Source organism: Canis lupus, chromosome 9 (genome assembly GCF_048164855.1).
Source record: "Canis lupus baileyi chromosome 9, mCanLup2.hap1, whole genome shotgun sequence".
NCBI classification, from domain to species: domain Eukaryota; kingdom Metazoa; phylum Chordata; class Mammalia; order Carnivora; family Canidae; genus Canis; species Canis lupus.
In genome coordinates, this window is record NC_132846.1 from 71,366,043 (window position 1) to 71,378,694 (window position 12,652).

The 12,652-nt window shown below is 42.8% G+C and overlaps 1 protein-coding gene across 13 annotated transcripts in view; it reads left to right on the forward strand.

Annotated features, from left to right (window-relative positions):
• PPP2R5C (protein phosphatase 2 regulatory subunit B'gamma) overlaps positions 1–12,652 on the forward strand; it is a 123,374-nt gene that overhangs the window by 61,397 nt on the left and 49,325 nt on the right. For all 13 annotated transcript variants that reach the window (XR_012037253.1, XR_012037251.1, XR_012037252.1 and 10 more), the window contains one exon: positions 12,450–12,649. Coding sequence is in view for 10 of the 13 variants with exons in the window: in XM_072839973.1 (XP_072696074.1) it covers positions 12,450–12,649 (200 nt within the window). In the remaining 3 variants the exon portion in view is untranslated. The remainder of the gene's footprint in view (positions 1–12,449; positions 12,650–12,652) is intronic.

Below are 12,652 nucleotides of genomic sequence, written 5' to 3' on the forward strand. Positions count from 1 at the left end.
GAGCTGGGTGTCCTGGTTGCCTCACAAGACACAGATTGGGTCTAGGCTGTACTCACCCCTTCTCGTGACGCGGGTCTTCTTGCTTCTAGCACCTTCCTTTCAGTCCCTCTGTCACTTGTGAAGAGAATGTTCTTATTCCCAAATCAGGCTGTGTGTGTCTGTGATTCAGATCTGTGCTCACAGTCATGTCAGGGTACCTCTGACAGTCCCGAGTGCCCAGATGCCCACACAGGCGGTATCTTTGAAGGTCTGGATGTTATCTTGAGAGTTTATGGAGACTTTGCATTCTGTTCTGATACATTCGGTGTTAATGTTAATGTGTTTTGAATTATGGTCCTTCCCAGTTACAGTACCCAAGTGTTGCTTTGTTACTTCCACAAATATGTGAGGGTCACATATGTGCTGGCCCAGTTTCAGATCCTGAGGATAACGAGGTGAACAAGACAGAGCCCCTCCTCTGATTAATTGGGGGTTTGTAAAATGTAAACAGCGTTCTGCTCATTTAAAGTTTTGTCTTTTTCAGGAAAGTTGATTTTCCTGTTTAGTTTGTCCCGTAACTTCAGGGCCCTCTGATTTGAGAGGTAGGGACCTAGAGATACAGTCCTCCCCCACTGAATGTGGCCCCAGGCCCTTCACAGCAGAACTGACTTGGCTCCTGCTCCGCTCCTAAGGCCAAACTCAGGTACTCCCCAGGGACACCTTTCCTGAACCTGTATCCCTGACGTCCATTCCCCTGGGTCCCTGTAGCCCCTCGCAAATCTCTGTTCATGGCCCTTCTCATGTGGTTTAGTCCTTTTTTCTTTTAGATCAAGTATTGTGGTTTTTTGTTTTGTTTTGTTATGTTTATTTATTCATGAGAGACACAGAGAGAAGCAGATACATAGGCAGAGGGAGAAGCAGGCTCCTCACAGGGAGCCTGATATGGGACTTGATCCCCAAACCAGGATCACGCCCTGAGCTAAAGGCAGACGCTTAACCGCTGAGCCACCCAGGATCCCCAAGTACTGTGTTTTAATTTACCTTTGTGTTGTCAGAGCCTAGTACAGTGCCTGGCATGTATGAATTGGGTGAATTTTGCGATGAATTCCTTACGCTACAGACTACATAGTCAGGGTTGGGGCCTATCCTGAGACATTAGTTTCTATGCCCTGATTGCTTCCTATCAAATGTTTTCGATCTGATAAACAACTCATATCTACCATTTTACTGTTATACATTTGGGATCATAATTGCTGACCTTGAAGAGAGAAGGAGAGGAAGGAGCTTCATATAAATAAAAAAAAATAGAGGTCACTTAGAACTTCATTTTTGTTTTTTGTTTGTTTTTTTTTTAAGATTTTATTTATTTATTCGTGACAGAGAGAGAGAGAGAGAGTGAGAGGCAGAGACACAGAGGGAGAAGCAGGCTCCATGCAGGGAGCCCGACGTGGGACTCGATCCCGGGACTCCAGGATCACACCCCAGACTGAAGGCGACGCTAAACTGCTGGGCCACTGGGGCTGCCCTAGAAACTTCATTTTGATTGGGAAATGTTTTCAATTAAGAAATAGATATCCGGAGCTTAAGTTCTCCAATGTAAGCACTATGTACAATAGAGAATGTGTTAGGGTTTTGTGGTGGGTATGTTTGTATTCTAGTCCCAAGTAGATCGAGGTTCATTTAGAATTTGTCAGTGTTGGTTCATCTAAAGCCATCGTGGAAGAGACTTAGATGTATTAGACTCCCACCCTGGGAACAGTGGCTGCCTTTGGGAGGGGAGGTGGAGGCAAAGGATGGGGATAGAGGAAGGAGACTCTCTGTGTTCTTATGTGCCTTTGAGGGTTGTTGTGTTTTTGTGTTTTTGCTACATGTACTTTGTAGCCTTTTTAGTTTGAAATACAACTCATACACAGAGCACTTAAAACAAAGTGTAATGAATAATTATAAAGCAAATACATAACCACCACTCATACCGGGTGCCCCCACAGCCCCTGTGGGTCTTGAATAGGTTGAGGGAAGCCTGTTTCTGTACTTTATAAAAATGAAATCATACTGAATAAATCCTTTTATCTTCACTTCTTCATTCAACAGTGTTTGGTAAGATTCATTCATATTGTTTAGGGCTCATTCATCTCTGTAGTTTCAGAATGTTCTAGAACATGCACTGCTGATGCATGTTCAGGTTGTTGGCAGTTTCTGCTGTTAGTGCTGATGTGAGCATTCTCTTTACCTGTGTTGTGCTGCATGTGCGTGAGATTCATAGGTTGTGCCCAGGAATGCAGTTCCTGGCTCACAGAGCAAGAGTCTACTGGTTTTATGTATTTAAATAGTTCTCTACTCTATTATTTTGGGTGACATCATGAGGAGGAAAAATATCTGATCTTATATATTCAATTTACCAGTCTTTTAATGATTATTATGTTTGTGTGTTAAGAAGTTCTCAAAACCAAATAAAATGAGAAATGAAAGAGAAATAGCAACCAACACCACAGAAACACAAAAGATAAGAGACTACTACTACAAAAAAAAAAAAATTTGTATGCCAACAAACTAGCTAGCCTAGAAGAAATGAATAAATTCCTAGGAACAGCCCATCTTACAAAGCTGGATATAAAAGAAATAGAAAATCTGAACAATCACTAGTAATGAAAGTGAATCACTAATTCCAACCCCCCCCCCAAAAAAAAAACTACCAAAAAATAAAAAATCCAGGACCAGATGGATTCACAAGTGAATTCTTCCAAAGATATAAAGAATTAATGTCTGTTCTCCTCAAATTATTTCAAAAACAGAGAAGAGGAAGGAGAGTAGAAATACATTCTACTAGGTCATCAGTACCCTGATACCAAAACCAGACAAGGACACCACAAAATAAGAAAACTATAGGCCAGTGTCCTTGAGGAACATAGATGCAAAAAAAACTTTGGCAAGAAAAAAAAAAAAAAAGAAAAAAAAAGTCTTTGGCAAGATATTAGCAAGCTGCACACAACAACACATTAAAATGATCATTACCATGATCAAGTGGGATTTATTCCAGGGATGCAGTCATGGCTCAACATTTCTGAATCAGTGTGATGCACCACGTCAACAACGGGAAGGATAAAAATCCTAGGATCATCTCAATAGATGCAGAAAAAAACCTGTGACAAAATTCAGCATCCAATCATGATAAAAACTCAACAGAGTGGATTTAAAGGGAACATACCTTAACATAATACCTTATAGCCATATGTAAAAACTCCACAGATTAACATCATACTCCATGGTGAAAAACTGAGAGCTTTTCCTCTAAAAGACATATATATCCAGTGTTGCTGCTTTTATTCAACATAGTGCTGAAAGTCCTAGCCACAGCAATCAGACAAAAAGAAATAAGAGGCATCTAGAAATGAAATGTTGTTAGCTGATGACGTGATACTATATGTAATAAAGACCTCACCAAAAAAAAAAAAAAAAAGAAAAAAAAAACTACTAGAAGTAATCAATGATTTCAGTAAAGTTACGGGATACAAAACTAATACCCAGAAATTAGTTGCATTTCTATACACTGATAATGAAGTAGCGGAGAAATTAAGAAAAATTCCATTCAAAAATGCACCAAAGGGGATCCCTGGGTGGCGCAGCGGTTTGGTGCCTGCCTTTGGCCCAGGGCACGATCCTGGAGACCTGGGATCAAATCCCATGTCGGGCTCCCGGTGCATGGAGCCTGCTTCTCCCTCTGCCTGTGTCTCTGCCTCTCTCTCTCTCTCTCTCTCTCTCCCTGTGTGACTATCATAAATAAATAAAAAAATTTTTTTAAATGCACCAAAAAGTATAAACTACCTAGGAATAAACTTCACCAAGGAAGTGAAAGACCTATATTCTGAAAACTATAAGACATTGATGAAAGAAATTGGAGATGACCAAATAAATGGAAAGATATGCCATGCTCATTAGATTGGAAGTATTAATATCGTTAAAATGTCTATACTGCTCAAAGCAATCTACAGATTCAGTGCAATCCCTATCAAAATACCAACAGCATTTTTCACAGAGCTAGAACAAATAATACTAAAATCTGTATGACACCACAAGAGATCCCAAATAGCTAAAGCAATCTTGAGAAAGAAGAACAAAGCTAGAGGTATCACAATTCCAGATTTCAAGTTCTAGTACAAAGGTGTAGTAATCAAAACAATATAGACAACATAGACACATAGATCAATAGAACAGAATGGGGGGCCCAGAAATAAACCCATGTTTATATGGTCAGTCTGTGATGAGGTAGGAGTATACGTGGGGAAAAGACAGTCTCTTCAATAAATGTGCTGGGAAAGTTGAACAGCTACATGGAAAAACACAAAAATAAAATGCAAATGGATTAAAGACTTAAATGTGAGGCCATAAAATCGCTAGAAGAGAACAGGTAGTAATTTCTTTATTGGCCGTAACATCGTTTTTCTAGATAGGTCTCCTAAAGCAAGGGAAACAAAAGCAAAAATAAACTATAGGGACTTCATCAAAATAAAAACCCTTTGCACAGCAAAGGAGACAGTCAACAAAACAAAAAGGCAACGTACTGAATGGAAGAAGATATTTCCAAATTATATACCCTATAAGGGGCTAATATACAAAATATGTAAAGAGCTTATACAACTCAACATCAAAAAAAATACAAATAATTGGTTTACAAAATGGGGAGAAGACCTGAATAGACATTTTTTCAAAGACATACAGATGGCCAACAGACACATGAAAAGATGCCGAACATTAGTCATCATCAGGGAAAATGCAAATCAAAACCACAATGCGATATCATCTTACACCTGTCAGAATGGCTAGTATCAAAAACACAAGAAATAAGTGTTGGCAAATGTAGAGAAAAAGGAACCCTCCTACACTGTTGGCGGGATGTACATTGGTGTAGCCACTGTGAAAAACAGTATGGAGGTTCCTAAAAAAAAAAAAAAAAGAAATACCGTAAGATCCAGTATCCCACTAGTGAGTAGTTACCCCCAAAAATGAAAACAGTAATTCAAAACCATATATGCACTTCTGTATTTACTACAGCATTATTTACAAGATGTGGAAGGAACCTAAGTATCCATTGATGAAAGGATTAAGAAGATGTGGGATATATATATAGGTGTGTGTGTGTGTGTGTGTGTATATATATATATATCGAAATGTTACTCAGACGTAAAAAAGGATGTGATCTTGCCATTTGCAACAACATAGATGGAGCAGGAGGGCATATTGCTAAGTGAAGTAAGTCAGAGAAAGACAAATACCCTATGATCTCACTCATACATGGAATCTCAAAACAAACAAAAAGCAAACTGAAGCCTGTAAATAGAACAAACTGATGGTTGCCGGAGGGAATAGGGAGGGGAGGATGGACAAAATGAGGGAAGGGGATGGGGCGCCTGGGTGGCTCAGTTAAGCGTCCAACTCAATTTGAGCTCAGGGGTGTGGGATCAAGCCCCGCTCTGTTCTGCTCTGTTCTCTGTGCGGAGTCAGCTTGGGATTCTCTCCCCCTCTCCCTCTCTGCCCCTCCCCCTGCTCACACTTGCTTCCCCATCACCCCCACCTGCAAAATAAATCTTTCTTAAAAATGAGTGAAGGGAAACGGAAGATACAGGCTCCCAGTTATGGAATGAATCTGCTGTGGGAACCAAAGAGCACAGGGAATATAGTCAATAGTATTGGATAGTGTTGTCTGGTGACAGATGATAGCTACACTTGTGAGCGGAGCATAATGTAGAGTATAGGGTTGTTGAATTACTGTCATATACCCGAAACTGATGTCACATTGTGGGTCAACTATACTCAAAAGAAAAAAAGTCCTCTCCACTTCTTTCTTGACGTAAGATTGTCTTCCATATTGTTTTCTAAAAGCATTAGTTTTGGCTTTTTTTTTTTTTTTTTTGAGTTTGGTCTTTCAAATTTAAGTCATAACCCACCAGAAAGGAGAGAAAATGAGTGGGAAATATCAGAGGGAGACAGAACATGAGAGACTCCTAACTCTGGGAAACGAACAAGGGGTGGTGGAAAGGGAGGTGGGCGGGGGGTGGGGGTGACTGGGTGATGGGCACTGAGGGCGGAGGCACTTGATGGGATGAGCACTGGGTGTTATGCTATATGTTGGCAAATTGGACTCCAATAAAAACAAATTTAAAAAAAAAGTTATAACCCACCAATAGCTTAATTTTCATTTTTATATGTAGTGGGATCCAACTTCTTTCTTCCTCCCTCCCTTCTTCCTTTCTGTCCCTGGGTACCTAGTTGTCCCAGTGTGTTATGTTTAAAGACTGACTTTTCTTTGCTGTTCTGGAATACAGTTCTGTCGTCAACTGAGAATCCACGTATGCTCATGCCTGTTTCTGGTCCCTGTTCTCTGTGGCTTGGCTGTTTTCATTAATAAAGCTTTACAGTAAGTCTACTTACTTGTTTCTGGAAAAAAGTTGTCCCACCCTGTTGTTCTGGGCCTAGTTTCGTGTTGACCCCTTATATTTCCTCTGCATTTTAGAATCCACTTACCCCGTTGCATAGAAGTCTCTGGTGGACTAGGGGTTGAGACAGCACTGAATGTATCAGTTTCTTCATCTGGTGAACGTTATCTACAGAGTCCAGTGTATCCATCTGGCCCAGTGGGATCTGGCAAGAGCTTCCCTCTGAGCTGGGAGAGGCTGAGGGAGCTGCTCCCGCCACTTCCTGGCACATTGCTCAGGCAGGAAAAAGAACACCATTGGTCTTTGCAGATGAAAGAATGGTATTCACAGAAAAGATTTACGGATAACAGTATTAGAATTAACAAGAGTTAAACAAAGGGTAGCTAGATACAAAAGTAATCCCTCAAATCTTTTTTTTTTTTTTTTAGTGCATCGCAGCAGCAGTTAGAAAATTAAATCTTTTTAAAGATAACCGTTGACAGTGGCATCAGAACATAACAAATACCTAAGAATAAATCTAAAAAATATGTAACACATTTCAAGAGAAAGTGATAAAACTTTATTGAAAGGCATTTAAGGAAAACTTGAGTTTAGGGAGAAATAGTCCACATCCGTGAATCAGAAGACTCAGTGTTACAGAGACTTCCATTCTTCCCAGATTGATAAAGGGAATTTAAAGGGCCGTGAATAGTCAGGGCATGGAACAGAACAAGGTGAAAGGAGTTAGTCCAACAGATACAGTCTGAAAGCTCTGGGAGCTAAGGCTGGTATGGGACCTGGGGGGGCGACCGTGCAACAGCAGAGCGATCTGTGCCCACAGACCCTTCATCCAGGACAGAAGGGACGCAGGCAGCAGTGGAAAGAAGGGTCATTTCCAAAATGGCACATAAAATTCCTTTTTCGCAAACAAAATAGTATTGCTGAACTTTTGTTTTCTAGTGGAAGAAACTTGCCATCTGCCGCGCTTCCTCGTATAAGAACTAGAGCTAAGTGGAATTCAGCACATATTAATGAAGATTCCCAAATCTACTCCCTATTGTCAGTAATGGAATCCAACTTTATTCCCACTCACCTGGGACTGAGATTAGATGTATGGGAGAGACAGGATGACACCATAGCTGAGGTTTGGCTCTTTCCTTCTGGAGAGAATTGCTTGTTTGTCTCCACTGTATGTGAACTATCTCCTGACTGTGGGCTCACGACTTACGGATTTTCACGGACCCTCGTGGAACCCGTGTGCCATGCCCTTGAGGGCTCACAGAGATGCTGTGGTTGCACGGTGGTCACTCTCCTTAGAAATCAAGCCGCGTCAGCTGCTTAGCAAATATTCTGTGAGCAACCACGAAGCAGTTCACAGCTCAGGAGTGTGTGCCTTTGGGGGGAGCATCTCTTGATGTGATGTTCTCTGAGCTGATGGTTTTGGGGCTATTCCGTCCTTTACGTGTTGGGGTCAAGATTATTTGGAAAAAGCCATCACCTGTATACCACGGAGGCCTGGTTCTGCTGTCTTTCATGCTCTCATGCTAAAAGTTGGTTCTCTATTGTATCTTGTCCTGTTTCTTTTCACCACCAAGACTTGTCAGGTGCAAGTGGGCTTGGTTGGCTTTTTTATTTTCATCACTTTTCTGTCCACGGACAGTTCACATGATGCCTCCTCCCATATAGCTACAGTTCAGTAGCTCAGCCTTACCATACCATACCGTAATTCGGTTGCTAAAGTATGTCGTGTCAGGGCCCTGCCCTTTGAGTGATTGAGGCACACCTGGGAAGCCGGCTGTGAAACGATTAGCCCCTTAGGATTCACTTGTGAAGGTTTGCAGTGGTCTCCAGATGCCACCGCACATGCCGGCTGCAGGGCGGTCTCAAGCACGCACCTCCACTACGTGTCAGACCATAGATTACATGTTGGTACAGCTTACATTTTATTCTTTGCAGAAGAAGAAAGTTTAGGTACCTAGAAGCTCTGCTGTTACCACCCTGGGTGCCCCTGGGAGTTCATCCCGGCCTTGGAGGTCAGGGATCAGAGGAACAAGCCGGTTCCCTATGGCTGCTCTGGTGCTGTGGGTGTAGGCATGCTGCCCTTCCTCACTTTGGGGACCAGGAACATTCATGAAGCTAAAAACCCCCCCCTCCCCCGATGGTAACCTTCATTGAGCAGCCCTGTCAGTTACAAATTACTGGCTTCCTTTTAATAAATACGTATTGAAAAGAATGACACAGGCTTCTCTCCACCTTGTTTATGCTGTTTCCCGATGGGTTAGTGTCCTCCTTCCCCTCTCGCCCTACAGGTTTGCCATGAGTGCGTCCCTACATTTTGCTCCTAGGTATCATTGAGGATGTACCTGGAAACAGTTGGGAAGTGTCTCCAGTTCACAATAACTGAGTCACGAGGCCGCTTGGGGTGAGCGGCAGGGGCTGAAAGATTAATACAGACCCAGAGTGTTTGTGGTATTATCCGTGCAGAGTGTAACAACTCCTAAGAAATAATAAAAGAATGTTCTCCAGCCAGAACTGTGATCATCAATTTTATTTCCCTCTTCCTCTTAGCAGTTTCGGCCTGGTGTTGGGCTTGTCATGGGCAAGTGTACTTCTTACCCCGCTCCTAGCTAAAGGGCCCTGTCACTGGGGGTCCTGGCACCGCCAACAGGCTGCAGTTGTTGCCTGTAGGGATGCTGGGATCAAGACTCCATTGACGCGTTCTGAAACAGGTTTGTCCGTGTTACTAGTCTGTGTGCAGTTTACAATAAAGCAAACCATGGTCACTGGTGAGCAAAAATTCAAAGCCCATTTTTGTTTTTTATTCTGCTGCAAGAAAGAAATTGTAAGGTCTGGGTCAAATCCAGGGTGGTGGTTTATTAAGAGCCGGGCATTCTTGAATACCGAATGCCCAAGTGTAATGCACCAGCAGTGCCAGGCCTGGTTGGTTCTGTAACATTCGGTTTACGTTACAGGGATAATCAGAGGAGTGGAGTCGAATACAGGTTCAAATCTGTCACACCTCTTTTTTCTTCCAAGGTTAGCGATGCTAATTTAAAATTTTCTTAAAACCTTTAAACTGTGAAATTGTAAAAATAACCAATGAGGTTCTAAAAATTGGAACTCAGGAGGTTTTAATCACAGACGTTTTAGAAACTATAAATGAAAATAGTACAGTAACACCGTAGCTGTCTGGTACCCTGGAAGAATCGACATAATTTCCAGAAAATTGGAACTTTATTGCCTTTTAGAAGAATTTTAGATAGAAGACTTGGAAACTATTTTAGTCCGTTCTTCCTTCTTAATCGGAATAGATTTGATTTAGTATTTTGGTGACAACTTTGTCTTTATTCTGAGTGTCAGTTGTGATGCTGTATTAAAGGAGTAAATGATGCTCTCGAATGCTTTCAATATGTGGGAGATTTGGCAGCACCTCAGTGACCCGAGCTATGCCCTTGCTTTCGAGTACATCCCACTGTCCTATCTGTGCTGTGCCACTTAATGGCATGGTGGCCCTGGACAAGCCGTTTGAGCTCTCGGTGTCTGGGTCCTCATCAGGTGTCCCTTGGGGTAAACCCAGGCTTTCTCGCTTTCTATGGTGTCAAGAACACGAGAATGCCAAATAGAGTCCAAACATACAAGCCATGATGGCAAACTGAATCACTAAGGTGATCCTAGCAAAATGGAGGGGGAGCAAAACTGGCGTGGAGTGGGGATAGGAGTCAAGTGAGGAATTCAGAAAAGAAAACCTTTGGAAAAGGCGGACCCAAACACTGTCATGATCGTCACTCATTTAAAATGATGCAACAACAAAAATAAATATAAAATAAAATAATAAAATAAAAATAAAAATAAAATAAAATAAAATATAATATAATAAAATAATGATGCAACAGTCACTGAGCACTCCAGTGTTCACCAGTTGGGTTCCCGTGGTCTCCTAAGTCTCCCTTGGGCGACATCTCCTAATCCCCTCCCCTGCCCTGTGCTGCTTCTGTGGGAACTACAGTTTCCCACCAAATGGGCCAATTCAGATGGTAGCGTCTACGTGGCCTGCTGTTTGCAAGGCCCATTTCTGGGCATTAGAGAGTATGGAGAACTAGAAAACATCATCATCTGGCCTGAGCCCTCAAGGAACATGTGTGGGGAAGCAAGAAACACTCTGCAGGACAGCTCACTGCTTAAAGCAATAGTAGGTGCTGAGCGCCTGGCTCAGAGCACGGCACCCCATCCAACTAGGAAGTAAGCAAAGCGTTTATAGAAGGACCCTGAACAGGATGTGGACATGGGACAGTAGGGGCAGGAAGGGGAAGGAGGAGCAGGGAGGACCCTCGGTGTGAAGAGGGGATGACATGAGTAACTGAAGGCGGGAAAGCCCAAGGACCTAGGGGCACACATTGGGGTGCAGGCAGGCGCGGGGCAGTAGGTCTCAGCTTCGGGCTCAGGACCCCTTCACACTCCTAAAAATTACATGGGACCCCAAAGAGCTTTTGTTCATGTTGCCTTAGCTACCAATATGGACCAGATCCCAAATCAAAGCAGAAAAAATAAAGCATATGTTAATTAATTCATTTAAAAATAATAAACCTATGTGCTCACTTTGGCAGCACGTATGCTAAAATTAAAAATAATAGGCCTTAAAAATAACATTTTTTAAGAAAAGAGCCATGTTTTATGAAACGGAAACAAATTAATGAGAGGGCGGCATTGTTTTATATTTGTGCACATCTCTCTAATGTTTGGCTTCCTAGGAGATCACTGGATTGTCCTGCCTGCTTCTGCATTCACTCTGTTGCCCTATTGAAGTGTACAGATAATCTCTTCAGATAGTAATAGGCATTTTCTCTGATATTATACCAAACCTTAAATGGGCAGCTTCTTGAAGGAATCTGCACTGTGGAGTCTGCAACCGTATAATGAGCCATCCATCCATACATTTTATTCCATTAAAACCCAGTAGACTGACTTGCCCTCTGAGTGGTTCGCTTGCCCTTGAATATCGAAACACGAATTATTGATCATTATGAAAATACTGGTTCACTGAGTTGTGCAAATCTTCTGAGACATTTTGCAATGTTGGACACGTTTCGGTATGTATATCAATAAATCCCTTTCATTCGTGTCACCCCCGAGCTCATCTTCACCCCAGGGAAGCTGTCAGGCTCACACTGGCAGATAGTTTTCCAGACTTCCCAGAACACTGGGAGATTGTACAGAGCTCCTTCACTTCCCCGCCCTGAGATGACCCTCCAGACCGGTTTCTTATCTCTGTTGTGTCATGGTGAGATGACATGAAAGAAAAAAAAAAAAATGTGTAAATATGGAGAAAGTCTTTAGTATGGTCCCCGGCCCAGGCAAGCACTCACTAAGTAAAGCGAGTGTTATTTATTATTTGCTCTGTTTCGATACTGCTGTCATCATGAAGATCACCAGGCAGCCTCTGTGGCATGTGTTGACCGTATCCCAGAATGAGGAATGAAACGTGCTCTGTGGAGCACCAGAATGGTGGCTCCATGTGTTTGCAGCCGCTCAGTCCGATGCCACTTGCTCCGTGTTTGCCAGCCAGCCAGGGGACACCCACGTGCCCTGTCTAGAACAGGAGCAGACCTGAGGGAGCATCCCTCCCCCTGTCACTCTCGTCACCTTGCCCCTCCCTGCATTCGCAGGTACCACTGGTGTGAGTGTCCGTGCCCCTCGCCCCAGACTGGGGCCTGTGGTTTGGCTCTTGCTCCGTTGCCCAGCACAGCACCAGCATGTGACAAGTGGCCCTCAGATGATCCTTGATGAATGATCGCATGCATTCAGAGGGTTTATGCTGAACAGTACTCTGGCTGTGGTTTCAGAGAGTAACTAGTACAGAAGTTTTATCGTAAGAAGCATACGAGCTGAGTGACTCGCTGTCTTCTGTTCGGCGGATGTTTGACCTCGCTTCATCCCTAGCCTGTCTCTCATCTTGAATCTCTATTAATTCAAAAATGACCGTAGGAGGAGGCTTAAGAGTGTTTCACAGTAATTCTGGGTTAAGCTCTTTGCGATCAGTATACTTTGCTTTCTGCCTTTCAGATGTTCCTCCTGCTGATCAAGAGAAGCTTTTTATCCAGAAGCTACGTCAGTGTTGTGTCCTCTTTGACTTTGTTTCCGACCCACTAAGTGACCTAAAGTGGAAGGAAGTAAAACGAGCCGCTCTAAGTGAAATGGTGGAGTATATCACCCATAATCGGAACGTGATCACAGAGCCTATTTACCCAGAAGTAGTCCACATGGTA